General features: G+C 54.8%; 1 protein-coding gene across 5 annotated transcripts in view; it reads left to right on the plus strand.

Annotated features, from left to right (window-relative positions):
• The window catches only part of TTC7A (tetratricopeptide repeat domain 7A), a 121,459-nt gene extending 99,067 nt beyond the window's left edge, over positions 1-22,392 (plus strand). Inside the window, exons 18-21 of one of the 5 annotated variants that reach the window (XM_025260974.3) lie at positions 2,830-2,964; positions 9,729-9,931; positions 14,248-14,356; positions 20,931-21,102. In XM_025260974.3, the coding sequence (XP_025116759.2) occupies positions 2,830-2,964; positions 9,729-9,931; positions 14,248-14,356; positions 20,931-20,959 (476 nt within the window). In that variant the 3' untranslated portion in view covers positions 20,960-21,102. Of the gene's footprint in view, positions 1-2,829; positions 2,965-9,728; positions 9,932-13,220; positions 13,634-13,726; positions 13,865-14,247; positions 14,596-20,930 lie in introns of those variants that run through there. The other 4 variants (XM_045162233.1, XM_044925887.2, XM_044925888.2 and 1 more) reach the window with 4 other exon arrangements.
• Positions 22,393-26,866: the final 4,474 nt, after the last annotated feature.

Below are 26,866 nucleotides of genomic sequence, written 5' to 3' on the forward strand. Positions count from 1 at the left end.
TTAGAGAGGGGAGAACTCTGGACAAAGTTATTAGGACTCTATGAACACTCGCCTTATAAACTGAAGTCATCTGTGGTTTTGCCCCAAGGTCTCCTGAGTTTATTGGAGCCTTTACTACCTCTGAGAGAGAGAAAAAAAAAGAGCTTTCATTTCACCGTCTCGTAAACTGTAAATGTCAACAGCTTGTATATCCTGAACAGGGACCCAGTGTTACTCAGGACTGCACACGGTCTGGCCCAAGCTGCTACCCAAGAATCCTTCACAGCCCAACCTCCAATGGGACTTTTCTATAAAGAAATAATAGGCACTTGTGAAAGAAAGTGAAAATATAAAAAGGAGAAAGGAAAATTCATCCATCATTCCACCATGCGTGCGTGCTAAGTTGCTTCAGTTGTGTCCGACTCTTTGCGACCCTATGGACAGTATCCCACCAAGCTCCTCTGTCCATGGGATTCTCCAGGCAAGCATAGTGGAGTGGGTTGCCATGCCCTCCTCCAGGGTACTTCTCTATAAAGAAATAATAGGCGCTTGTGAAAACAGAAAGTAAAAATATGAAAGGGAGAAAGGAAAAGTCATCCATCATTTCACCACTCAAACCTTAATAAGTGGCCTTTCAGACTTTCGGAAACATTCCTGTATTTTGTTTCTCATAAAACTGTGCTCTCTTTTGCAGTCTGCTGCTTTTTTCAGTTCAGTTCAGTTCACTTCACTTCAGTTGCTCAGTCGTGTCCGACTCTTTGCGACCCCATGAATCACAGCATGCCAGGCCTCCCTGTCCATCACCAACTCCCAGAGTTCACTCAAACTCACGTCCATCGAGTCCATGATGCCATCCAGCCATCTCATCCTCTGTCGTCCCCTTCTCCTCCTGCCCCCAAATCCCTCCCAGCATCAGAGTCTTTTCCAATGAGTCAACTCTTTGCATGAGGTGGCCAAAGTATTGGCGTTTCAGCTTCAGCATCAGTCCTTCCAAAGAATACCTAGGACTGATCTCCTTTAGGATGGACTGGTTGGATCTCCTTGCAGTCCAGGGGACTCTCAAGAGTCTTCTCCAACACCACAGTTCAAAAGCATCAATTCTTCGGTGCTCAGCTTTCTTCACAGTCCAACTTTCACATCCATACATGACCACTGGAAAAACCATAGCCTTGACTAGACGGACCTTTGTTGGCAAAGTAATGTCTCTGCTTTGGAATATGCTATCTAGGTTGGTCATAACTTTCCTTCCAAGGAGTAAGTGTCTTTTAATTTCATGGCTGCAATCACCATCTGCAGTGATCTTGGAGCCCCAAAAAATAAAGTCTGACACTGTTCCCACTGTTTCCCCATCTATTTCCCATGAAGTGATGGGACCGGATGCCATGATCTTCGTTTTCTGAATGTTGAGCTTTAAGCCAACTTTTTCACTCTCCACTTTCACTTTCATCAAGAGGCTTTTTAGTTCCTCTTCACTTTCTGCCATAAGGGTGGTGTCATCTGCATACCTGAGGTTATTGATATTTCTCCCGGCAATCTTGATTCCAGCTTGTGCTTCTTCCAGCCCAGCCTTTCTCATGATGTACTCTGCATATAAGTTAAATAAGCAGGGTGACAATATACAGCCTTGACATACTCCTTTTCCTATTTGGAACCAGTCTGTTGTTCCATGTCCAGTTCTAACTGTTGCTTCCTGACCTGCATGCAAATTCCTCAAGAGGCAGGTCAGGTGTTCTGGTATTCCCATCTCTTTCAGAATTTTCCACAGATTGTAGTGATCCACACAGTCAAAGGCTTTGGCATAGTCAATAAAGCAGAAATAGATGTTTTTCTGGAACTCGCTTGCTTTTTCCATGATCCAGTGGATGTTGGCAATTTGATCTCTGGTTCCTCTGCCTTTTCTAAAACCATCTGGAAGTTCACGGTTCATGTACTGCTGAAACCTGGCTTGGAGAATTTTGAGCATTACTTTACTAGCATGTGAGATGAGTGCAATTGTGCGGTAGTTTGAGCATTCTTTGGCATTGCCTTTCTTTGGGATTGGAGTGCACTGACCTTTTCCAGTCCTGTGGCCACTGCTGAGTTTTCCAGATTTGCTGGCATATTGAGTGCAGCACTTTCACAGCACCATCTTCCAGGATTTGAAATAGCTCCACTGGAATTTCATCACCTCCACTAGCTTTGTTTGTAGTGATGCTTTCTAAGGCCCGCTTGACTTCACATTCCAGGATGTCTGGCTCTAGGTGAGTGATCACACCATTGTGATTATCTGGGTTGTGAAGATCTTTTTTGTACAGTTCTTCTGTGTATTCTTGCCACCTCTTCTTAATATCGTCGTCTTCTGTTAGGTCCGTACCATTTCTGTCTTTTATCGAGCCCATCTTTGCATGAAATGTTCCCTTGATATCTCTGATTTTCTTGAAGAGATCTCTAGTCTTTCGCATTCTGTTGTTTTCCTCTATTTCTTTACCAAACTGCATAACGTCACCATCTTTCTGCATCAGTACCCATAGTTATGCATTGCTATTTTAATGACTGCATTGTCCAGTATGATTATGCTCTCACTTATTTTTAATCAGTCCCCACTAGTGGACATTGAGATCGTTTCTGTCTTCAGTGTCCTGGGCAGTGGTAGAATGCCCACCATTGCCGACATTCACGGTGTTCTTCTTTAGGGATTGACTCCTAGAGGTGGGCTTACTGCCTCATTGCCCCTCAGTAGCCCACCTCCTCTCTCATGCATGGGTGAGGGCACCCACCCTGCTGTGACTCAGCGTGCCGTGCCGCTCCTGCAGGGCTATGCAGCCACTGCCACCAGGCCTGCAGCTCAGCCTTTCCTGTCTTGCTCTACAGGCTCTCGGCGGGCATCATCCATTGCTGCCTCGCGGCTGGAGGAGGCCATGTCAGAGCTGACCATGCCCAGCTCGGTCCTGAAGCAGGGCCCCATGCAGCTGTGGACCACGCTGGAACAGATCTGGCTCCAGGCTGGTGAGTGCTCCCACCCGGGCCCCCTCTGGCTCCTGCGGGTCTGCCCTGGCAGCCCAGGTGGGAAAGCTGTGTCTTGAAGAAAACCCGTTAGGACTCAAACCCCCAAGAACTCTTGGGAGAGCTAGAGCAGAAGTGAGGTGTGCTGGCCCCAAGAAAGCAAGACCTGGTGGCGGAGTTCTTTGAAAGTAGAGGGCTGGGAACTCAAGGATCGCCATTCAGGTAAGGATCTCTCTTGATAGCTAGTGGGCACCGTTGCCACCCCGGAGTTGGAGGGTCTGTTAGTGTTGAGGAGGCAGGAGGTTCAGAGTCCCACAGCTCATTTACTGCCCTGATCTGAAATGAGCTAGCGTGTGTCGAGCAGTTAGCACATACATAGTAGGTGCTCGGCAAAGTTTAATTTGCAACCCTATGAGCTGTAGCCCGCCAGGCTCCTCTGTCCATAGGATTCTCCAGGCAAGAATACTGGAGTGGGTGTGAGAGGGGGATTAGAATGAAATGAGAACCAAGGCAGGGTGTGCCTGAATGAGAGAAAATGGTGGCAGCAGCAGCAAAAGGAGAAGGAAGGTGATAGGGTGAGTGGAATCCAACATGACCCCTTGACCCAGGCATGAAGCGCCTCACCTGCTACTGATTACCCTCCTGCCGCCCCTCCCCCGGCCCTGCCTCCCCACACCCCCGACCCTGGGCAGTGTCGATAACCCCCGAGGAGAGAGAGAAGAGACAAAGGAGACACTCCCTTCCTGGCACCTGCAGATTCTGCAAGTCAGAGTTAGAATGTGCTTGTTGATTGAGGATCTACAGTTCCCCACTGGTAGCTTCCACATATGGACACATTAGTATGCAGGACGCCCCCACTCCCCTCCACAGGATCTAAATCTGGGGGAAAAAATTGGACAAGGATTCATAAAAAGACTAGACCGGGAAGCATGTTAATAATGCAGATACTGCCCCAGTTAGCACATCAGGCTCCCTTGGGATGCGAGGGATGCGGGGGCTGTGCTCCAGTGTCACTTGTTGCATCTGAAGTAGGAAGAACTTTGAAAAATCCAGAGGGATAACAAGCTAGGCTTCCTCTGAGGCAAAGATGCCCTGTCATCTTCTAAGACGTGGAGCTCTAACAGCTCCCGATGGGCATACTGGGGCCCCACCACCACAGGGGCCTGGGGCAGAAAGCTTCACCCTCCCTGGGGGTTTCCCCAGCTTCAAGGAATATATTGGCAGTGCATTGATGAGAGGTCACATTTGGGAGGTGCATGCTACCTGCTTTGGAACTCCCAAGGCCTTATGTGTTAACGGTCTGTCTTGTTGACTCATCTTAGCAGATAACAAACCTTTCTGCATTTTACAAGGCTGCTTGCATCTCTGAGAAATGCTTTCTGCTAGGGTGGTAGTATGTTCTGGTAACTCCAAGTAAGGTTAAAGGCCTTCCTGAAGCCTATAATTAGACATGGGAATTTTGATATAAGCCAACATCCTTCAATAATTTGCACATTAGCTTTTCTTCTCTGGAATTATCTTAGACATTTGGCCCATGGAGAACTCTGAGAACAAAGTCCAAGTGCTTGAATTGTGGTGCAAGGTGAGGGTTGGGCTGTGTGGCATTAGGAGACAAGCTTGGGGTGTGTGACCCATGCAGAATAGCGGTGGCTTCTATAAGGTCTACACTTCTCTTTGCTTCTGTAACAATTCAGAGATGGCAGCCTTGACTAGGATGACAGCCTTGCTCTCCTGGTCCGGGGACCCGGATTCCTTCCATTTTGTTGGCTTTGCTTTTACTACGGTGTCACTCTTGTCCTTGTGATCCAAGGTGGCTCTCCACCACATTGACATTCCAAGGCATAACTAGGAAGGGTGGGAGAAGGGGACATCCCGTCCCTGGAAGGACATGTCCTAGAATTTGCATACATCACTTCCCCTCATGATCCACTGGCCAGAACTTAGTCACATGACCACATCTACCTGCAAAGGACTCTGGGAGGTGCCAGAGTATTCTGGGTATACATGTGCCCCATCAAAAATCAGGGGATCTGTCATTATAGAAGAAAGGAGGAGAGACTGGTGGGTAGCTGCCACAGGCAAAAAGGGAAGCAAGAAGGTAGCCTAGGTCTTCCATTCTGAGCGTGGGAGGATTCTGGAGAATCCTCACTGCATGAGCCCCCTCCTCCCTTGGCCATCATCATCACCAGCAAGCATGTGCTGAGCACCCCTTGAAGAAGGACTGCCAGGAGCAGATCGCCCTACGCCTCCTCACCCCACCTGACCCGAGCTACACGTATTGTCAGCAGCAGCCCCCGTGCCCACCCCTACCCACCCAGCCTCACGATTCCTCCAGCTGCACCAGATTTCCAGGAAGAGAAGACTGTCCCCCTTTATCATTTTGGAATGAGCTAATCTCCCAGTTTGGTTCAAGATTAATTGCATCCCAGTCTGTCTTGGCAGTAAGCTCCATCATTAACCCGCACTTAGGTTGGGAAATGCATCCCTCATCTCCCAACTGTCCTCCTGCCCCACCCCCCCCACCCCCCCCAACCTCTTCAAGACTCCTTCCCATTCCAGTCTGAAGTGAGAAGCCTCACGGAGGGTTTCTGCCTGAGAGATGAGTTTCAAAAATGTCTCCTCTTTGGCAGTGGATTTGTGTGAAAATGGGGGAATCACCCGGCCCCATAGATGCTCCAGGATCCTGAGTGTCGGGAGGTGCCTTCCAGAAGGGCAGGAAGACCCACCTTCCTCTCTCTGCAGCTCACGTCTCTGGGAGCTAAGAGCATGCTAGAGAGGGCTGTGGGTGCAGGGAGAGTCCCCTTGCCCTGGGGGTCCAAGGGCTCGCAGGCAGCTGTGGGCATTCCCTGTGTCGGGGGAAAATTGGCCTGAGTCTCAGCTTCCAGATGGCAGATCCACACCATCTGGGCGCTGGTGCCCTGGCTCTTTAGATGGCCTCGAAAGTGGACGCTGCCCCCGCTGTTGGCCAGGCAGACCGGGGACCTGGGTGGGGCCGTAGGGCAGTGTTTACAGTTGGGACAGAAGCTGCGTCTGACCCTTGGTCCAACAGGCTCCCCCGACTCTCGTGTTTCCGTTTCCTCCTCATTTCTTCCCTTCTCTCCCTCCAGTCTCCCTTCTCCCTCTGGCCTTATATGCCCACTTCCTGCATCCTCTCTTCCTGTGCTCCTGCTTGTCCTTCTTCCCTCCTCTCTGTCAGTCAACCCCCCCTCCTGAGTTCGTGAGGAGAGCTCCCAGGACAGGAAGTCGGGCACCCAGGCCCACAGGGCCCTGACGCCATGTAGCCTGAGTCAATGCGTCATGCACCCCTGGGTCCCAGGCTAACCCAAAAAGTCCCTTCAGACCTTTGGATTCTCTGTTACTCTCACTCTCTCTCCTCCCCTGCCCTCCCCGACCCTTCCTTCTCCTTTATTCTGGGCACCCATATAGGGAAATGCTTATTTCCTTTAAGGGATAACTTTTGGAGACACCGCCCCCCCGCACTTGGAGCTCAAGGTGGATTCTTTTTAGGGTCTAACGTTATCTCCTGCCCTGGAAGGGCTCTGCCCTTTTAGCCCGGGTGGCCCCCCTTCCTTTCTGGAGTTTCCAGGCTGGGGGGCCTCTAGGAAGCCGTCTCACCCGGGGAGGTGCCTCCAAGGCCTCAGGCCTGGCCCTGGGCCCTCTGGGCCCTCTTTCACCCTGCTCCTCAGGACCAGCCGAGGAAAGCCCTCCTCCCAGCACAGAGGGCTTGGAACTGGCAGGAACGACTGGGAGACTGGAGCCAGCTCTGGGTGCAGGGTTAGATCAGGATGCCTCAGAAAAAAATAATAAAAGGGACTGTTGTAAAGCTCCAGGGAACAGATGTTTTCCATTTGGAGCCTGCTGAGAGAAAGCACAGAGGGGGGTGCGGGTGGGGAGAGATGGAGGGAAGAAGAAGAAAAGCCGAAACACACAGACAGGAGAGGAGGTCAGGGCTGGGGTACGAAGAGAGGAAGCAAGAGAAGTGGAGACCAGGAGGGAGGGGGAGAGAGAAGGGACCAAGGGGATCAGAGAGGAGCCTCTGACACTGAGGGGGCTGCGAGGACCCTGGAGGGATGACCTCGACTATAAGAATCCAAGGAAAATCCAGTGGTAGTGGGTGCTTATCCAGCCCTGGCCAGGGGAGACTGGGCTGGCTGTGGACACCCTAGGGCCCTGGTCACCAGGCTGGGAGGTAGAGGATTGGGCAGTGGGCGGGCACTGTGCCATAGGGCTCCTTCTGCAGCCGAGGCTGGCTGGCTGGGGAGCACCATGTTTGGTAAAACAGCTGCCCAGGGAGGCTGAGGCTAGACAAAAGGGGTACATTTGCGGCCCTCCGACCTGAGGGTCTGTGTGCAGGGCAGTGGGCCTGCCAGGGGCCGTCTGGCCCTCGCCTGTGGCTCTGTCCTGTGGCATCCGGTCTCCTGCCTGACTGGTGATGAAGTCCATCAGAGCAGAGCAGCCCTACCTATTTTTCAGGGCATGTCCTCTGTTGTGTGGCTGGGACGAAGCCCAGGGCCCCGAGGAAGGAGGGGGCTGGGGATCCTCGTAATTGAAATCTGTTGATGTGCAGGCACTGTGAAGAGATCCCAGGGGAGGGACGGGGCCAGCCTCCAGAGACGAGGCTCAGGAGTCAGGGCAGCAAGATGTAAACAGCTTAATGAGCCGGGCCAGGACCAGGCAGGCAGGTGGGCCAGGCCCGAGGAGGGCTGCTGGGGCAAGGTCCAGGGGAGGAGAGAGCCCAGCTCTCCTCTGAGCTCAGCTCCTGGCAGTGCACGGAGCAGCCCAGGGGCTGGTGCAGGACAGGCCTCCCCACCCCCACCGCTCACATTTCCTCCCTTCCTTTTCCCCTGTGGCCCAGAAAAACCTGCCCAGCCCTCCAGACCCAGCCCGCGCAGCCTCCCTTCTCCTCTCTGCCAGGCCAAGTGCCCCTGTGCCTTCAGGCCCCAGCTCAGATGCCACCTCCCCCAGGAAGACTCCCCTGATCAAAGCAGCCCAGCTGGCCCGACCCCATCTGAGTGCCCCAAACACTCAGCCATGGCACTTGTCACTCCACTGCCCTGGTCACTCCAGTGGTTTGGTGGCTCAGCTGCTCCCCTTCCCCCACCTCTCTTTCTCCTTCTCGTGGGAGGGCCAGGCACATGGTCGGTCCTCAGCAGCCTGATGCTGGACGCAGGTATGAAGGCAGCCGATGGAGAGCCGAGGCAGCAGCTCCGGTTCAGGCCGTCTCTGAGGACGGCCTGTGCTGTTCTCTCACCTTATCATGCCAGCCTGGCTCCTCTGAGTTAATTCTCTGATTCTCCCACATTCTCATCTCCAGTAAAGGACAAGAGTACCCCGCTCAGAAAGCCTTCTGCAGTGTTCAAGCTGCTTTGATTATCCAGCGGATCTTAGGCTGCATTCACGCTGGGTGCCCCCGGTGCTGTGTGCAGTCAAGGCCATTATTAGGCCTCCTCCTGCTTCTTGTTAGAAAAAGAAGGTGGGCTGCCTGGGCCTGGGTTTTCCACCTCTTTCTGGTAGCTTCCTTTGGAAGGTCTGTTATCCACCCCCGACCTCCAGACTCATCTGAACCAGTGTGACCTCAGCTCTCGGCCGTTGCTGGGAATTGCTCTTGGTAGAGTCACCAGCCAGGCTCTGCTTGCCCTTCTGTGTTCCCTCCCATCTGTGTGGGGCACCAGCCCCCGAGGGGGGCACCCGAGCCCAGGCTGCCGTGGGAGGCGGGCTGAGTGGGCTGCAAGGCAACTCCAGGGCACTGCATTTCTAAAAGCACCTGCGGTGGGTGTGTGCCTGCACAGTGAGGGTTTGAAATGTGCGTTTGTGTGGGCTGGGCCAGGGTTGGAGAAACTGCCCCGTTTTCTACTGATCTGGAGCCAGAAGGCACACTGGTTGTGGGGAGATCTTCTCTGCCAGTAGGCTGAAAGACGTCGTTCTTCTGTGGGATGGAAAGTCCTGAATCTGGAGGGAGGCCAGGAGCTGCACCTTCTACCAAGGGGCTGGGGAGAGGTCCTCCCTCTATCAGCCTGGGGCGCAGGAGAGAACCTGCCTCCCTCCCAGACCTATGAGAAGATGTTTGCCTGGCCCAGGGTCCACAGTCAACTCTCAGTATGTACTGGTGGCTTTCTAGCTTCTCGGTGTGAGCCCCAGCCCTGCCCCTTCGCAGGCACCCTCGGGACTTCCTTCCAGTCCCATCTTCGGCAGCAGCATGTGGCTCTCCTCGTCCTGATGATGCAGGTAGAGTTAGCTCTTCAGTCGGTTGGCATCCCTGGGGAGCCACCTCATCTGCCCCCCACCCTGTCCCCAGACACATGGGGAACAGATGAACAAGTGATGAACAGGACCCGAGCAATGACTTAGCTGCAGGGGACCCCACTCATGCCCCCACTGCCAGGCTCTGATGTCAGACAGCCCAGTGTGAACCTGGCTCCATCACGCTCTCTCCCTGTGGCCTTAGGAGAGTTCCTCAGCCTCTCTGCGCCCGTTTCCTCCTCCCCAAAGTGGGTTACAGAAGTGATGGTTCTGTAGGGTTTCGGGTGTGTCGGCAGAGTTGGTCTCCATGCAGCACACGGCATGAGCCTGCCGCAGGGTGAGCACTCAGCAACCGCTGCCTGGTGCTACGGCCGTGCCCCAGAGTGAGCCCATCCTGTGCTGTCTCAGGGGGCTGGTGCGATCACCCAAGCCCGGCTCCTGAACTCGGGGGGCGGACGGTGAGATGTGGGAGGGGGCCACAGCCTCTGACTTCTCTCGCCGCCTCACCTGCCCTTCTGGTTTCACAGCCGAGCTGTTCATGGAGCAGCAGCACCTCAAGGAAGCAGGCTTCTGCATCCAGGAGGCAGCGGGCCTCTTTCCCACCTCGCATTCGGTGCTCTATATGCGGGGCCGGCTGGCCGAGATGAAGGGCAGTTTGGAGGAGGCCAAGCAGCTGTACAAGGAGGCGCTCACGGTGAACCCCGACAGCGTGCGCATCATGCACAGCCTGGTGAGTCAGCCCCGCACCCCTCAGATGACCTCAGAGCCCCCTCCCTTCCTCACCCCCTCCCCTGCCTGCACTGCCCTGGTATCTGTGGGAGATGGCTTCCCCCTTGCCCTGTTGGGAGAATAGAGACCATATGGCAGGCCACTCCCTTGCAATCCCCTGCCTGAGTGGATGAAAAAATCTGGGAGGGTTGGCTGATTCTTTGTGACTTCCTCTTGGTGTGTTTCTGTAAGGCCATCTAGCCCCAAGGGTTTGCACTGTAGGTACTCATCAGGTCCCTGCCCTGCAGATTCTAGACAGATACCAAAATGCTTTTTTTTTTCATCCCCAGGCCCTGCCTGATCACGGGGCTGCCTCCCCCATTTGAGAGGAGCTCCGTGCCTCCTTGTAGGATTCAGGCAGTGTCTTGGGGTGGACTGTTGTGTCAGGCCTGACTCAGGCACACGTGCAGAATGGCCTCGGGGTGCTAAGAGGGGCCAACGGCCCCTAACCTTAGGACATGGAGGCCAGGGTATGGGTGTCCGGGGTTCAGTGACTCTCCTGTGGGAAGGCTCGGCAGTTGGGAGTAGGAGGTTGGTTTTTTTGCCTTGGCTTTGCTGTTCTTTTCCTGGGTGGTCAAGGGCAAGTCAGCCCCTTCTCAGTTCAATTCAGTCACTCAGTCGTGTCTGACTCTTTGCAACCCCATGGACTGCAGCACAACAGGTTTCCCTATCCTTCACCAGTTCCCGGAGCTTGCTCAAACTCATGTCCATCGAGTCAGTGATGCCATCCAACCATCTCATCCTCTATCATCCCCTTCTCCTCCCGCCTTCAATGTTTCCCAGCATCAGGGTCTTTCCCAATGAGTCAGTTCTTTGCATCAGGTGACCAAAGTATTGGAGTTTTGGCTTCAGCATCAGTCCTTCCAATGAATATTCAGGACTGATTTCCTTTAGGATTGACTGATTTGATCTCCTTGCAGTCCAAAGGACTTTCAAGAGTCTTCTCTAACACCACAGTTCAAAAGCATCAATTCTTTGGCGCTCAGCTTTCTTTATAGTCCAACTCTCACATCCATACACGACTACTGGAAAAACCATAGTTTTGACTAGATGACCTTTGTTGGCAAAGCCCCTTCTCAGGACCCCAGTTTTACTTACCTGTGCAGTGGGGACTCTCTGGTCCAGGGAATGTCTCCGACAGGTGGTCGAGTAGAACCTAGGGAGGACTCTTTCCTTGCCATCCTTACCTGCTTTCAAAGAGCAGGTATCAGGATAAATGTAATGACCTAAAAGTGGACAGGCCTGCATGTACAGTGATTTCTGAAGTATAATTTAGGAGCCCATAGTTACAGCACATTCGGGGTCTGGGTTCCACCTAGGTGCCCTGCTTTAAGAACTCTCTGCGGAGCACAGCCGTGAGGGTGTCACTGATGTCTGCCCCATGGACAACACGGTAGCCCCAGGGGAATGGGTCCAGATGGCTGAAGGGTTATCACTGCCACAAGGGGTCTGCTTTTTTCCTGAGTAGAATGGCTTAACTCTTGGCATAGTCCAAGGACAGACTCGTGAATCATCTGGTGAGGATGCTGCCCAGAGAATGTAAATATCCCATGGAGGAGGAGCTGGACCAGGTCATCTTTATAAGTTCCTTGCTAACCCCAAGAGTCCTTGAAAGCAGGGATTCCCATCTCAGCCTGATCTCTTGATTCCTAGCTCAGGCCCGTGTAGCAACATCTCAGCCTGGTCCAGGTTCCCTCCACCTGGCGCTGTATTGCCTTCCAGTCTGCTCAGCAAATGTTTGTTTCTTGCAAAGCACATTGTCCTTCCCCCTGCACTTCAGACATTAGCTTCTCTGATAGATGCCTCCCCCAAGGTCACATCCAGAAACTTGATTAAGGAGCCAGAGGATGCGGGCGCTGTCATTCGGCCTGCAGCCAGGCAGACAGCTGCCTGCCCCTACGGTCACAGATACAAGCCTACTGTCTCAGCCCTCCTGGAAAACCCAGCCAAATCCAGTAACAAGTACAATTTTGAAGCAGCAGTGTACCATTTTTCATTTATGCTTATTATTGTTTGTAGCTATTTTCCTGAAATTGAAGCAGTTTCCAAGGGTGGGTTTCCATGGTAACCAAGTAGCTGTCCAGAGTGGCTCCCTACAGATGTTTCTGAATGGCCCCTTTTCTCCTCCCGGGGTGCCTTGCTGATTTGATGCAATCTGAGAAGGGACTGCCCACTGTGAAGTTACAGGCAACCAGAGGGGCGTCGGCTGCAGCGTAGGCAGCCTGTCCCCTTTCCACACGCTGTGTTCCTGCCAGCATCCCACACATATGCATAAAGAATAGCAAATTTCAAGCCTGGGGAAGATTTACCAAGCACTCTTTTCCTAAAGACACATGAACGCTTTGGTGTATTGGTCTCCAGCATTCCCTGATCTCAGTGTCATCCTTGTCCTGTCCTGAGACTCGGAACATCTGGGATCTAATCCTAGCTCTGGCCCTAATTCACCTGAGTGATTTAGGAAAAGACACACTTGGCTTCCACGATCCTAATGTCTCCTTTTATAAATGAATAATGAACTTCATCATTCCTAGACCAGCGGTGTTATAATCAAATGAGCTGATCCATGAGAAGGCACTTCTGAAAGTCTGCAGTGCAGTACCAGAGAAGGCAGAACACAGCACACCCACCACACTCTCTAGTCCCTCGCCCAAGACAGGCATCACTAATCAGTCACAGCGCTTTTTCCCACTGAGCACAGATGGGATCTTGGGATCTTTTTCACCATGGTACTGCATAATGGGAGTCACTCCCCGTCAGTCTGTGTCAGCTTGGCACTTATGTAAGGGCCGAGAGGGGACTTCCTAGGAAGCAGGGATGCTGAGGGAAGGCATGGGGCCCAGCAGTGACTGAGGAGTCATCAAGTCCCTGAGAACCTCCCAAGAGGGGGCTCCTTTGAGGTCACCTGACCTTAGTGGTAGGTGGGTCACTCGCCCCGGCCACCCACCGCCTCACTCTCCCTACCCTCCGCTTAGAATGGATGCTTCAGTGCAGAGCCTGTCTCACTCCAAGTGCAGCTTGAAAGCTTCAGCCAGGAGTGGACAGCCATGACTGTATCCCTGCCACCTGTGTTTGTGGGTGGCGCCCCACCCTCTTCTCTATCAGGGACAGGTTCTGGGGGCGTGGGATTTCCTGGCCCCTCTCCTGCCAGGCTGCCCTGCTCCTCATTGGCTCCTGTTCTTGGTAATGCTTCTTTCTTGGGACAGAGCGCCAGCTCCTGCTGCCCCGTCTCCCCAGAACCCTTTCCTCTTCAGGCACCCCAACTGCAGGAGGAAACAGCCCTGCATGAGCTTCGGCTCCTGTGATGTAATTCCCAGAGATGTGATTTCTGAAGCAGTCCTGGCCTCGCGACCTGGCCTGTTCTCTCTCCAGATGCCCTTGGAAAGCCGGGAAGACAGTGTTTCTTTTTCTCTTTTTAACCTTTTCTTTTGTACTGGGATATAGCCATTAGCAAGGTGGTGAGTTTCGGGTGAACAGTGAAGGGACTCAGCCACACGTACGCATGTATCCATTCTCCCCCAAACTCCACTTCCACCCAGGCTGTCACAGAGCATTGAGCAGAGTTCCATGTGCTATACAGTAGGTCCTTGTTGGTTATGCATTATAAATATAGTGGATATGTTTGTTTACAAATAGAGCTCCCTAACTATCCCTTCCCCCAGTCTTCTCCCCCAACCCCCATAATCATAAATCCTAAGTTAGTTCTCTAGCTCTGAGTCTGTTTCTGTTTTATAAGTTCATTTGTATCATTTCTTTTTAGATTCCACATATCAGGGATGGGGAAGACAGTGTTTCTGTCATCCACTGTCCTCTATGAGAGCGGCTGATGAATTATTCCCCTGCCTTCCCAGGTGGCTCAATGGTAAAGAATCCACCTGCCATGCCAGAGCCGCAGGTTCAATCCCTGAGTCGGGAAGATCCCCTGGAGAAGGAAATGGCAACCCACTCCAGTGTTCTTTTCAGGATAATCCCATGGACAGAGGATCCTGCAATCCACAGGGTCAAAGAGTTGGACATGACTGAGCATGCACGCATGCGTGCATTCTCTCCCTATGGCTCCCAACGTGGCTGTCTTTAAGTGGACTTGGGGATCAAGAGCATGGCCATGACCCCAGAGAGCTTCTTGCCTCCCTCTCTCTAGGCTGGGGTGTGCCACTTCACGACTTAAGTCCTCAGAAGCTCCCTGCCATCATCCCTCTGATTCCCCGAGAGGGCCTGAGTCAGCAAGCGCCAGGGCTCTGCCCCACCCAAACTTGAGGTTCTGGGTTGGGCCTTTTGCAGGTGCTCCAGAAATCCAACCAGAAGGCTCTGCTCTCTGAGGTCAGAGAGGTAAACTCCGCCTGCACAGAGCTCCTCCCACCCCCTAGGGTCCCGTCCCCGAGCCTGGAGGGTGAGTGCCTGCGCGGTCTCCTTGTGACCCCATGGACTGCAGGATGCCAGGCTTCCCTGTCCTTCACCATTTTCCCGGAGCTTCCTCAAACTACGTCCATTGAATCAGTGATGCCATCCAACCAACTCGTCCTCTGTCGTTCCCTCTCCCCCTGTACACATATTCTATCTTGATTCACTACAAACTCATTTTTTGAAAAGCCAAGCCATTTTTTCCAAACTTAAAGTGTTAGTTGCTCAGTTGTTGTGTCCGACTCTTTGCGATTCCATGTACTGTAGCCTGCCAGGCTCCTCTGTTCTTGGGATTCTCCCGGTCAGAATACAGGAGTGGGCTGCCATTTCCTTCTCCAGGGGATCTTCCCAACCCAGGGACTGAACCCACGTCTCCTCCATCTCTGCCTTGCAGGCAGATTTTTTACCGCTGAGCACCTGGGAAGCCCCAGTCCTGGAGGGTAGGACCACACAAAAGAGGCTCAGCCCTGCCAGCCCCTGGGTTGTGGGGGCACTTGGAGATTACATCTTCTTGCTAGCTCAGTTTTTCTTCTATCAAATGGGGATAATAATGTGACCTCCAGGGGATAGTCTTAGTGTTCAGATGATGAAAGGACAAGTCAACATTGGGTATGTTTTTGGCGCCATTCACAAGGAGGCCAGGTGCCTGAGCCCCACCTTTGACTGGGCTGTCTGACATCACTGCCATGGCGGTGGTTCTTTTTGCTTTCGAGCTGCATGAACTGTTTGTGTGTTTTGGAGATTGATCCCTTGTTGGTTACATCATTTGCAAATCTTTTCTCCCAGTCTGTAGGTTATCTTTTTGTTTTGTTTATGGTTTCCTATGCTGTTATGAAAGCTTTTACCTTTTCCTTTTTCATTTTGAAGTGTGGCTCCCAGGCCAAGTTCAGATGCTCTTGGTTTGCAGAGGGGAGAGGATGCCCAGAGTCAAGTCTCCGACACCCACTGTAGCCAAGTTGCTCTGTTCTCTCAAAGCACAGTGAGTGACTCTGGCTAAGGCACAGAGGTGCAGGATGTCAGCCCGAGCTGCCCTGTGGATGGGACGAGTATGCACAAGGCAAGGCCAGGCTGACCTCAGCTGAGAGCAAGGGCAGCTGGCCCAGTGAGCTAGAGTCTGTGTTGAGAGACGAGGGGGACTTGAGACCCCCTCTTGCGGGTGAGGCTCTGTAGCTAAAGGGGTGGCTGGGCCCTCAGGCTGCTGGAGAGGAAGAACTGGGAAGGCCAGGCTCTGGAGAAGCCCTGCGCTTGGGCCCACAGTCTTGTTAGGCTGGGTTGATGGATGAGGTGGACAGTACCATAGCACAGCAGGGTCTCTGGTTCCAGGCCCCATGCCTGCTCTAGGCTTCTCCCTCCTGGCTGGCTTCCTAAGCTGTGGCAGGGGCTGAGAGCGTCCAGGCAGCCCGAGGAATGGGAGGACCCAGAAGTCTTGTGCTCTGCTGTGTGTGTGTGTGTGTGTGTGTGTGTTGTACACACAGCCCCTCACCGGCAGAGTCTGAGCCTCCCCCCAGCTCCAGCGGGCAGGAGTATTGCTTCTGTTTGACAGGAAAATTCAGTAGGAATGTCTTGCTGGCCATTTGACCCCCTGGTGCAGTAGTTTTCTTGTGAGTTTTCTTCCTGGCCCCTCCCCAGGGCTGCCTGAGGTCTGCAGTCCCTGATGGGGAAGTGGAGGGGAAGGGAGGAGGGGATGGGGGGTGCAGGGTGTGTCCCCGCAGCCGGGGCCTCCCGGGTCCAGCGGCCCCTGCCCAGCCCCCCATGCCCATGCTGGCGCAGCCAGCACACAGCCTGAACCCTCGCCCCAGGCTCATGAAGGTGGAGGCGTGTCCTCTTGCCTGCACCCCAGGACTTTGTAGGCAACCTTAGGTCCGTGTGTGGACTTCTGAAGTCCACGCCAACCCTGATGAGGAAGTGGACAGGAAGCCTTCTGTCCGTGCCACAGGCTCAGCGCAGAGCCATGGGTAGGCATTGTTGGCTTACTTTTAACCCCAGAATCAGTGGTCAGGGGAAAGACTTACACGTCTGGAGGGTTCAGCAGGGCTCAGCCCCCTCCCTTTGTACAGAGGCCAGCACACCCCAAAACAGGCTGTCACCAGCCCCTCAAGCTCTGCCTTCCGCTCAGAGGGCAGCGTCTGCCATCACTGCCCATCAGTCTTCTCGTCTGGAACCCAAAGTCCGGAGGCCTCACTGCAGTCTCCTGACCTGGCCCTGCAGGCCCGGCTGTGCTCCGGAGTGGGCAGAGCCCCCAGCCAGCCCAGGCTGAAACCAACCCCAAAAGGTCCAGCCCCCTGCCTTGAACCTGGGACGGGCAAGGGCCCCCCTGCCCTGGTCGCGACTTGCCCTGTCCCCAAGCCGGTGCTTGTCCTTGAGCCTGGCTGTGGCCTCTGCAGACAGGCAGCACCAGGAAAGCCTCACTGTGGAGCCCCAGGAGGGAGGGAGGGACAGGCGTGAAGAGCACAGCCACTTCTGCTGCCCCGGAAGCCACCTCCCCACCCCCGCTCCCCCCACACACCTGGGCTCTGAGGGAGTCTGGGGGCTCTCTCTCTCAGCAGGGGCCTCTTCCTGTAAGAGCCATGGGGAGCTCATCAGCCAGGCCTCGGGTGGGTCTAGAAGGAGTCGTGCCCCTCCCCACAACAGGGAGGTAGGTGGGCCTCCTGTGGCCCTGGAGCTGCCCAGCTCCCGGCGGGGCGTGGCCACGCGTGGGCTAGGTTCTCAGCCAGGGCAGATTCCTCATTCCCAGTCTGGCTGGGCAGGTTGTGGCTGACACACCTGGAAGAATTTGGAGAGCAGGAGAGGGCCTGGGCTTGGCTGGAACGCGGGCCTCCCTGAGGGGCGTGTCAGCACCCCCTCGCCCCCACTTCAACCCTGGGATGACAGGTGGAGCCTTCCTGGAGCTGCCTCAGAGCTGGCCCTGCCCAGGGCTCCTTCCTGCAGCCCCAGGGTCCCCAAGCAGGGGGCTCCAGGGACCAGGAGGCTCCAGCAGCCTCCAGCTGATGCCCGGCTTCCCAGCTGGAAAGGCTGTGACAGAATCCCAGGAATGTGCCTTGAGCTCAGAAAGAAAATTCCCAAAATAACTTCTATAAATACTTGAGGGGAGGGGTGGGGAGGGAGCGCTCGGCCTGGCCTGCAGCTGGCCTAGCCCCGGGGCTGCTTCCCAGGACCACCTCCCCCACACAGCCAGGCCTTCCCGCTGCCTGCCCCACTCGGGGGACAGGCAGTGCGTTAACAGGGTGACACGCATGCAGTGGCAGTTCTGACAAAGGCCGGAGGACCTCCCTCCCCCTCATCCCCACCCCCGGCTGCAGCTCCTGCCCCCGCCCTGTGCCCTGTACTTCGGCAGGGAACCTGTATTCCTAATAGCGAGGGGCCCCTCAGAGTCACCGTGCACTCCTGAGACCAGACCCCCCCAGCCTGTGTGGCCCTAAGCAGGTCACTAAGTACATAAAGGCCTCCAGTGTGCCTGCTTTTGCATCCAGGACCATCCTCCTGCCAACACTCTTTTGAGCTGCGGTCCTGTGGGAAATCACAGAGCAGGGCAGGAGCCAGGGACACTGTCTCTTTCAGTCTAAGAGGGGTGGGTCAGGGGTGGCATTCAAGAGCCCACAGTAAGGAGCATGGTGTCAAGGTGGTGGTGTGAGCAGAGGGCGCCATTCTTGGGGAAGACTTCCTGGAGGAGCAGCAGGTAGATGAGATGTGGCCAGAGGCCCCCTCCTCCCTGAGATCCAGGAAGGGAGGGAAGAGGAAATGGGTGATCTTGGGAATTTCTGGAGACTCCCCACCCTCCCCCACCCCCCCTGCCCCATAGCCTGGCCCCTCCCTGAGCTCCCATTACAGGCGCGATGCTCCACCATATTCAGCAACTTGCACTTTGTTCTAATCCCTGTGTGGGCACGGCTGTGGCATTTGCCAGGTCAGGTGTCAGGCTGAGGGTCACGCAGGGGTCTGATCTTCCCCTCTCAGCGCAGGATGAGGCAGAGTCAAGAGGGGTATCTGGATGGAATTGAAATACTGGTTCTGTGTTCCCACCACCTCCCTGGAGACCTGGGGATGCGGGTACGGAGAGGGTGACTGACGGCGGGCCCTGGGCACAGTGCCGGGCTCAGGGCAGAGCAGGTGAGACCTCACACCCTCGTGGAGCGGGGCCCCGCCCAGTTGTCAGGCAGCAAACAGCGCTGAGTTGCTACCAAACATGAACCCGACGGGCTGGTGTCTTGGGCAGGTGGCAGCAGATCTTGTTACAGGCCCTGGGCCTCCAGGGCCCAGGCTGACCCGGTGTCTCCTTTCAGGCTCTCAGGTCAGCACCCCAGGGTGGGGGGAGGTGGTTCAACCCCACCCCAGCCTGAGCCAGTATCTCCTTTCAGGCTCTCAGGTCAGCACCCCAGGGTAGGGGGAGGTGATTCAACCCCACCCCAGCCCACAGTCTCCTCCAGGGGGAGCCTGGCCCTCCAGAGAAACCCCCTCTCTGCACCCTCCCTGCCACCCCCCAGCCCAGGCCCCTCTGTTCATCCTGGGGACACTTCCATTTGCTGTCGGCCCACCATGCAGCCCACTCATGATTTCACAATTCATTCTTGCAGAATCCTCACAATAGCCTGCGAGGTAGGACTGCTCTCTCTGCTGGTTTCCAGACCAGGAAACAGCAGCTCAGAGAAAATGGGCCACTCGCCTGTGGTCACAGCCCCCGTCAGTGGCAGGGCTCGATTTTGACCCAGCCAGGTCCTCTGGCTCTGAGCCCTGGGTGCCCCTCTACACAGAGGAGCCGGCCCCAACCTCCTGAACCACGAGTAAAACCAACACACGACACCCCACACAGCCCTTCCCAGACACCTGCACATTTGTTGAGATCAGGGGTTTTCAAAATCATTTTCACTAGAGAGCCCTCTTTTGAGACAGGAATCTCACATGGAAGCTGGACATAGCAAACATGTGTGTAAACGCCACTGCGGCCCCGCCCCCACCCTGGGCGGCCCACTGGCCTTCCCCATCTGTCCTCTGTCGCTCCGCCGTGCACAGCACTCCCAGGGCTCTAACCTTCCATTTTTGGTGCTTAATTTTGGTGTCTGGCAGCCTGTTGTCTTGCCTTCCTGCCCTCCTCCCTGTGGGCCCTGTTCCATCATGCACAGCTCGGGGTCCAGATCCCAAGGCCATGCAGTCAGAGCAGCTTGGCCCGGAGCCCTGCTGGACACGCTGAGCACTGCTCTCTGGTCTTGGGCAGCCCTGAGTCAGCACCGCTCTCATCTGTCTTGATCCAAGGGCTCTGCTAAGGCTCCATCCCATGCCTGGTTCTCCCATCCTCCCCATCCCTGTGGTCCCCTGGGGACAGTGTTGCCCTGGGTTGAAGTGCTCCCCTTCCTTCTGGCCCCCTGGATACCCTCCAGCCAGCGCCTCTGACAGGCTTTTCTGAGGGCTTCCTGAGCACCATCTTTCACTCTTGCCTAATTGGTTGTATTCCAAGCCCTCAGAGGACTTTATGATACCAGGCATGTGCATCTTCCCCAGTGGGTCTCCATAGCAACAGAGGGCCTAACTCTGGGGAGTGCGGTGAGGAGGAAAATGTTCCAGCTAAAAATGTACATGGCCGTCAGTGGGCGGGCACCTGAAGGGGGGGTTCCAGGCACACAGAAGGCAGCTCTTGGTCCCCGGCTGTCCAGGAAGTCAGTGTTTGGGCTTTACCTCACAACTTTGAACGAGAGGCTGGCCCCTGTGCTGCTCCCTCTGTGCCACCTTTGAGGGCTGGGACACAGGTTGGTGGGATGGTGCAGAGCAGTCTTTCTGAGACGAGGCTGAAAGGGGACCCTGGCCCCTGCTCACCACCCTGTCCCACCCCCCACACCCTTCCCGGTGTGGGCGGGCGTAGCGGGGACACTGTGCCAGTTTCACTTGTGCTTGAAGCCAAACAGCAGGGCCAAGCTTCCTAGGCAGCCCTGGCCCCTCTCAGAGGCCCTCCTTTCACCCAGTATCTGTCCCTGATCCCCAGCCATCTGCGGCCCTCACCTGCCAGGTCAGGCAGGGATGGGCTTGGGTCCCAGGAAGACAGGCCCCTGATGCAGGCACAGGACCCGTCCATCCACCACAGGCTTGAGGATCTCACAAGCCTTGGTCTCACGTGTCCCCGGGGAGAAGGCAGCGCCACGGTGCAGCCTGGGGTCTCAGGGTAACAGACCCATGGACTGAGTGTTCACACATGCCAACGATGTTTAAGTGCTTTGCCTACATGTGGTGTCAACCTCACAGCAACCCCAGAAGTGGGCACACTGGTCTTTCCCATTTACTGATAAGGGTGACCTGCTCAGGAGCCCTCAGCTGTAAAGGGGAGACTCAAAGCCAGGCCTGCTGACCTTAAAGGGCATCCCCTGGGACCAGGAGGGGACAGAGCTTCCCCAGTGGGTGACCTGGGAGGCGGGGCTGGGACTGACACAGGGAGGGTTTGCATAGGTCAGGGGCCCTTGATAGTACCCAAGCCTGAAATGCAGGGTTCCCTATAGCTTGTTGTCCTTACCCTGACAGCCAGGATGCTTGCCCCTCCGCCAGCACAGCCTCATTCACCGCACCCTGTGCTTGCTCCCCAGGGTCTCATGCTGAGTCGGCTGGGCCATAAGAGCCTGGCCCAGAAGGTGCTACGGGACGCCGTGGAGAGGCAGAGCACGTGCCACGAGGCGTGGCAAGGCCTGGGCGAGGTGCTGGAAGCCCAGGGCCAGAGCGAGGCTGCTGTCGACTGCTTTCTCACCGCCCTCGAGCTGGAGGCCAGCAGCCCAGTGCTGCCCTTCTCCATCATCCCCAGAGAGCTCTGACACTGCCCACAGCCACGGGGATGGAGGAGCGGCCTGGTGGGCGGCAGGCAGGCGAAGGCGAGGAGTAGGGAGCATGGTCGGGGAGGTCCAGGGCCTCAGGGAAATACACCTCTAGGGAACACATCTGCCGGCTGCAACCCTGGTTCTCCTCGCCTCCCCCACCTGACCCTGCTCTCCCTCCAGGGCCAGTGAGGACTGAGAGCTGCTCCTCTGGAGCAGGGTGGACCAGATTTGCATCAGAAACAAATCCCTTGTTCGTTGGGACTCGGACATCGTGGTGTCTGTGAGCAAGGAAGTAGCTGGCAGGCCGCATTAACAGGGGGCCGCTCCCCAGGGTACCTGTGTATCGTTTAGCTGTCCAGTCAGGTCTGAGGCTTGCATACCCCCTGCACCTGTCTGGAAGCCCCTGTACTGTACCTGCCTTCAACATCCCTAACCCTGGGTTTCCCAGCTTTGCACAAGCTCTAGTCTCAAACCTCAGCTCTCTGCTCCCAAACACCAAAGATGAGCCCCACAAGTTGCCCTTTGGCTGGGCCGAGAGAGTTCTGGGTTCCTTCCTCAGCCCCTTGGGAGACCATCTGCTTGAACCTAAGTGACTGAGAGGCATGGTGACTGGACCGGTTCCCTTAGAGAGCTAGTGGGGGAGCCTCCCAGCTGTACATCCCCGCCCTCCAGGCCCCTGTGCCTGAGGGCACTCCCTGGCCCTGGTCTCACACCCCACTCTCAGGTCACCTCTGGAGTGGTCCTGGCTGTAGGGTTTGCTGCCAAGTGGGAAGAGGAGAGGCCTCTGGGGCCTTTCCCAGGTTTAAGTTAGTGGGTGGTGCCTGGCCTGGCCCTTTGTCTGATGAGGCTGTTGGGCCCCATTATGCTCGTCCCCCTCTGTTGCCAAGTGCCTTTAAGGCCTCTGGTGTCTGGCCAGGGGAACTGGGTTCCGGCCCTAACTAACCTTCCATTTCTGCCCACCCCATCTCTCTGGAAGCATGCCTTGGCTGCCTCCTTAGGCCCTGGGCTGTAGCCCCAAAGATACACACATGGCTGCTGGACTCAGCCCTTCCTGAATACCTTGCATCAGCACCTCATTCCTTCACGCCTTACCTTTCTGGGCAATGGGTACAACATAGATGCCTCTGGGGGTTATGATGTGGAGACTGGCCTTAATACCTTTCACTAACCACAGCCCATTCTTGGCTGACTCAAACTCTGCCCTGGCCATTTGGTTTCCCCTGCCTGGGGCCAAAAAGGAAGGAGACTAGAGACCCCAGGAGGAGCCAGCCCCTCCTCTCTAGTCGGGCTGGCCTCTGTGTACATGACACCCTTGTCTACAGGGGTCCTAGGGGCGGGGGTGGGAGGGAGGGGGTCTTCCCTGCTGGCTTCCCTAGCCCTGCTGCACAGTGCTCTTGGAATTCTCCCCAGGAAGTCAGCCTCCACAGGCCCATCAGGGAATTCCTTATCTGCACCTTGAGTTTAGTTTTTAAAGCTCCATCTGGTACGTTCCTCACTTGTAGGTGTGTGGAAAGGTTGGGCCAGGTCTGTTCCTCGGAGGGGAGGGGCTGTTGGAGGACACCCCCCTCCCCAACCTCCCGGCCCGGGCTCAGCATTGCACACGCCCCAGGTGCTACCAGGGCCAGCCTGTACCTCCTTGCCTTCCCGTGCCAGGCCAGGGGACACTGTAACGACACCAGATCCTTCTCCCATCTGGGTGAAGGAGCTCTGTGTGTGTATGTATGTGTATAAATATATATATATATGAGATAGAGATCTATTTTTATTCTGAAATTCTGTTGGGAAAAAATTCAACAAGAAAAAGCAGATGCTACTGGTTCACATCGGGATGCCCAGAGAGGTGGGTACTGAGTCCGTGGTAATGCGAAAGGCAAAGCAACACCTGCGTTTTGACTTGAAGCATCGTTCTGATGGGAGGCCTCGGATGGCCGGGCAAGCTGCTGACAGCTCAAAGGTCTTGAATAAAGAGACCCATGAAGGGAAGGCTGGTTTGTGTGAAGCAGTGTGTTCGTGTTCATTTATCTACCAGTTATCCCTGGCCTTGAGCGAGCCCTGGAGAGGAGGCCAGGGCGGGGCTGCACAGGTGGGGAGGGGGAGAGGGAGGGGCCCACTGAGGAGGTTGTGATGGGGGCCTGGGGGAGGTGCTAAGGACTGCGGGGGGTGGGAGAAGGCAGCAGGGTCATGGCAGGGCTGGCTGGAGTGGGCCTTGTTCTGGCCTGCCACCTGCCCTTCACGTGGGCTGGGAGAAGCCAGGGCTGGACGTGCCACCTGAACAGGAGAGACTGCCCTGAGGGCACGGCCAGGAGCGTCTTTAGCACCTGGGGGAGCACCCAGGGGAGGCAGGGGTGTGTGGTTAGGGTCCGAGCCACACCCAGATCTGCCACCTGCTCTGAGAGGTCCAGACAGGTTCTCTAATAGATGTTATGCCGCATGTGATACATTATGCCTGTTATAAAATGTGCATCAAAGGATGACAACAGTTTACACAGGAGCCCTGCTGTCTTAGTGCGCCCCAGGGGATTATCTGGTAAGACACCCAGGGCTGCACCCAGCCACCCTAAGGCTTCGCCCTGGCTCTCGGGGCTGGCCTAGACAGAGCTGCCCACTCAGCACCCTGGCCTCCTCCACCCCGACCCTCAGCCCTGTGATGGGGTCACGGTTTTGCTATTCTGGTGAGGAAGGGCCCTTCCAGGAGCTGCTGCGTGCTCAGCTTCGATTTCCCTCTGGTACTTTTTAGAAAACACCTTTAGTCGTTAGTGATTTAACAATCAGTATCAAATTGCTTGTCTCACAGCCTCACCCCCAGCTCAGGGCCCCTGGGTGAGAACTAAAAGCCTGCTACAGGCCACAGAGGGGGTTTCCCTGGTGGCTCAGACCGTGAAGAATCCGCCGGCAATGTGGGCAACCCAGGTTCAATCCCTGGGTCGGGAAGATCCCTGGAGAAGGGAATGGCTGTCTACTCCACTATTCTTGCCCAGAGAATTCTATGGACAGTTGGAGCCTAGTGGGCTACAGTCCATGGCCTCACAAAGAGTTGGACATGACTAAGCAACTAACTTAGGACTGGAAACTAAGGACTGGAAAAGGTCAGTTTTCATTCCAATCCCAAAGAAAGGCATGCCAAAGAATGCTCAAACTACCGCACAATTGCACTCATCTCACATGCTAGTAAAGTAATGCTCAAAATTCTCCAAGCCAGGGTTCAGCAATACGTGAACCGTGAACTTCCTGATGTGCAAGCTGGTTTTAGAAAAGGCAGAGGAACCAGAGATCAAATTGCCAACATCTGCTGGATCATGGAAAAAGCAAGAGAGTTCCAGAAAAGCATCTATTTCTGCTTTATTGACTATGCCAAAGCCTTTGACTGTGTGGATCACAATAAACTGTGGAAAATTCTGAAAGAGATGGGAATACCAGACCACCTGACCTGCCTCTTGAGAAATCTGTATGCAGGTCAGGAAGCAAGTTAGAACTGGACATGGAACAACAGACTGGTTCCAAATAGGAAAAGGAGTACATCAAGGCTGTATATTGTCACCCTGCTTATTTAACTTATATGCAGAGTACATCATGAGAAAGGCTGGACTGGAAGAAGCACAAGCTGGAATCAAGATTGCCGGGACAAATATCAATAACCTCAGAAATGCAGATGATACCACCCTTATGGCAGAAAGTGAAGAGGAACTCAAAAGCCTCTTGATGAAAGTGAAAGAGGAGAGTGAAAAAGTTGGCTTAAAGCTCAACATTCAGAAAACGAAGATCATGGCATCCAGTCCCACCACTTCATGGGAAATAGATGGGGAAACGGTGGAAGCAGTGTCAGACTTTATTTTGGGGGGCTCCAAAATCACTGCAGATGGTGACTGCAGCCATGAAATTAAAAGACGCTTACTCCTTGGAAGGAAAGTTATGACCAACCGAGATAGCATATTCAAAAACAGAGACATTACTTTGCCAACAAAGGTCCGTCTAGTCAAGGCTATGGTTTTTCCTGTGGTCATGTATGGATGTGAGAGTTGGACTGTGAAGAAGGCTGAGCGCTGAAGGAGTGATGCTTTTGAACTGTGATGTTGGAGAAGACTCTTGAGAGTCCCTTGGACTGCAAGGAGATCCAATCAGTCCATTCTGAAGGAGATCAGCCCTGGGATTTCTTTGGAAGGAATGATGCTAAAGCTGAAACTCCAGTACTTTGGCCACCTCATGCGAAGAGTTGACTCATTGGAAAAGACTCTGATGCTGGGAAGGATTGGGGGCAGGAGGAGAAGGGGACGACGGAGGATGAGATGGCTGGATGGCATCACTGACTCGATGGACGTGAGTCTGAGTGAACTCCGGGAGTTGGTGATGGACAGGGAGGCCTGGCATGCTGCGATTCATGGGGTCGCAAAGAGTCTGAGCAACTGAACTGAACTGAAGCAACTAACATTTTCCCTTTTCATCTAGGCTATAGATGGTGTTACTTGCCTGCCTGGCAGAAAGGTCTAGAAAAGCTAGTCCTACCAGGAAAAGAATGGTAGGAATCTGGAGAGGGGTGGGGAGGGGAGGCTTTCTTGGTCCTGAGGAAGGCTTTGTTGGTCAGATGTTGGAAAGTCAGGCAGTGGTGGAAAGCCAGGCATTCCCTGACCTCCAGTTACAGGTCCACAGACCCCTCATTCACACTTGAGCCATCCCTGGAGAGGGAGGAGCCAGCCTTGTGTCCAACCCATGGCACCAGAACAAGGGCTGGAGTTCTGGGACAAGACTCAAGGTCTCACCGTCACCCACAGGAACCTCCAGCCCACAGCCGTGTAGTGTTAACAGTGTTTATCTGCAGGCACAAGTATGAATGGAATTTCAGCCACCACCACCCAGACTTCTTTCTGCTACCACAGTACTCGTTGTTGTTGACACACCCCCTGCCCTACTGGAGCTCTCAGATGTTGTCACTGTGCAAATATTTCTTGGCCTTGCTTGGGAAGCATCCAGCTAAACAAATCTCCCCCAGCCCATGCTGCCAGCTTTCGATGACAACCCACAGTCAGAGAGCCTCAAGCATCAGCAATGTGTCAGACCAACCCACATGGTGCCGACTTGGGTTCTGGAAGTTAGGGAGGTCCTACTGGGAAAGTATCCCATGCCAGAAACTCCTTGGAGTTTTTATCAAGCTTTCAGTTGCAAAAAAAAGCAGAGACCCACTGAAAGTAGCTCTAGGAAAAGAGGCAAGGGGGCCCTGGAGCCCTAAAGCAGGGACTGCAGGGCACAGATCTGGGGCCAAAGCAGCTACGTATCTGTCTTTGGTGATGGAGTCAGTACCCAGAGTGAGCTCGAAGGCCCAGTGTACCCCTGGCTGGCCCCATGCCCTTGAGAAGTTACCAACCCTCTCTTTGCCTGTCTCCCCATCTGTAAAGAATAATCCTGGAATAGTGTCTGTTTTGTGGACTGTCCTGATGATTAAGTAAGAAAAACACAGAAAGAGCCTAGAACAGTGCCATGATAACCACTGGATACCATATGATGACTTTCCCTGCCCCCGCCTGCTCCCACCTCCTCTCCCTGGTGGCTGCCTTTGCTCACTCAGAGATGCTCCCAAAGGACTGCATTCAATCCACATACCCTGGCTGCAGCCCCTCTGCACAGCTTAGCTTAGATTCTTGGGTGTGAGGATCCCGTTGGTCCCACTCATTTTTCCAGGGGTCTCTAATGACAATCAGCTGTGACCAGAGGACATGGGC

The sequence above is a fragment of the Bubalus bubalis genome, chromosome 12, assembly GCF_019923935.1.
Source record: "Bubalus bubalis isolate 160015118507 breed Murrah chromosome 12, NDDB_SH_1, whole genome shotgun sequence".
In the NCBI taxonomy this organism is placed as follows: Eukaryota; Metazoa; Chordata; class Mammalia; order Artiodactyla; family Bovidae; genus Bubalus; species Bubalus bubalis.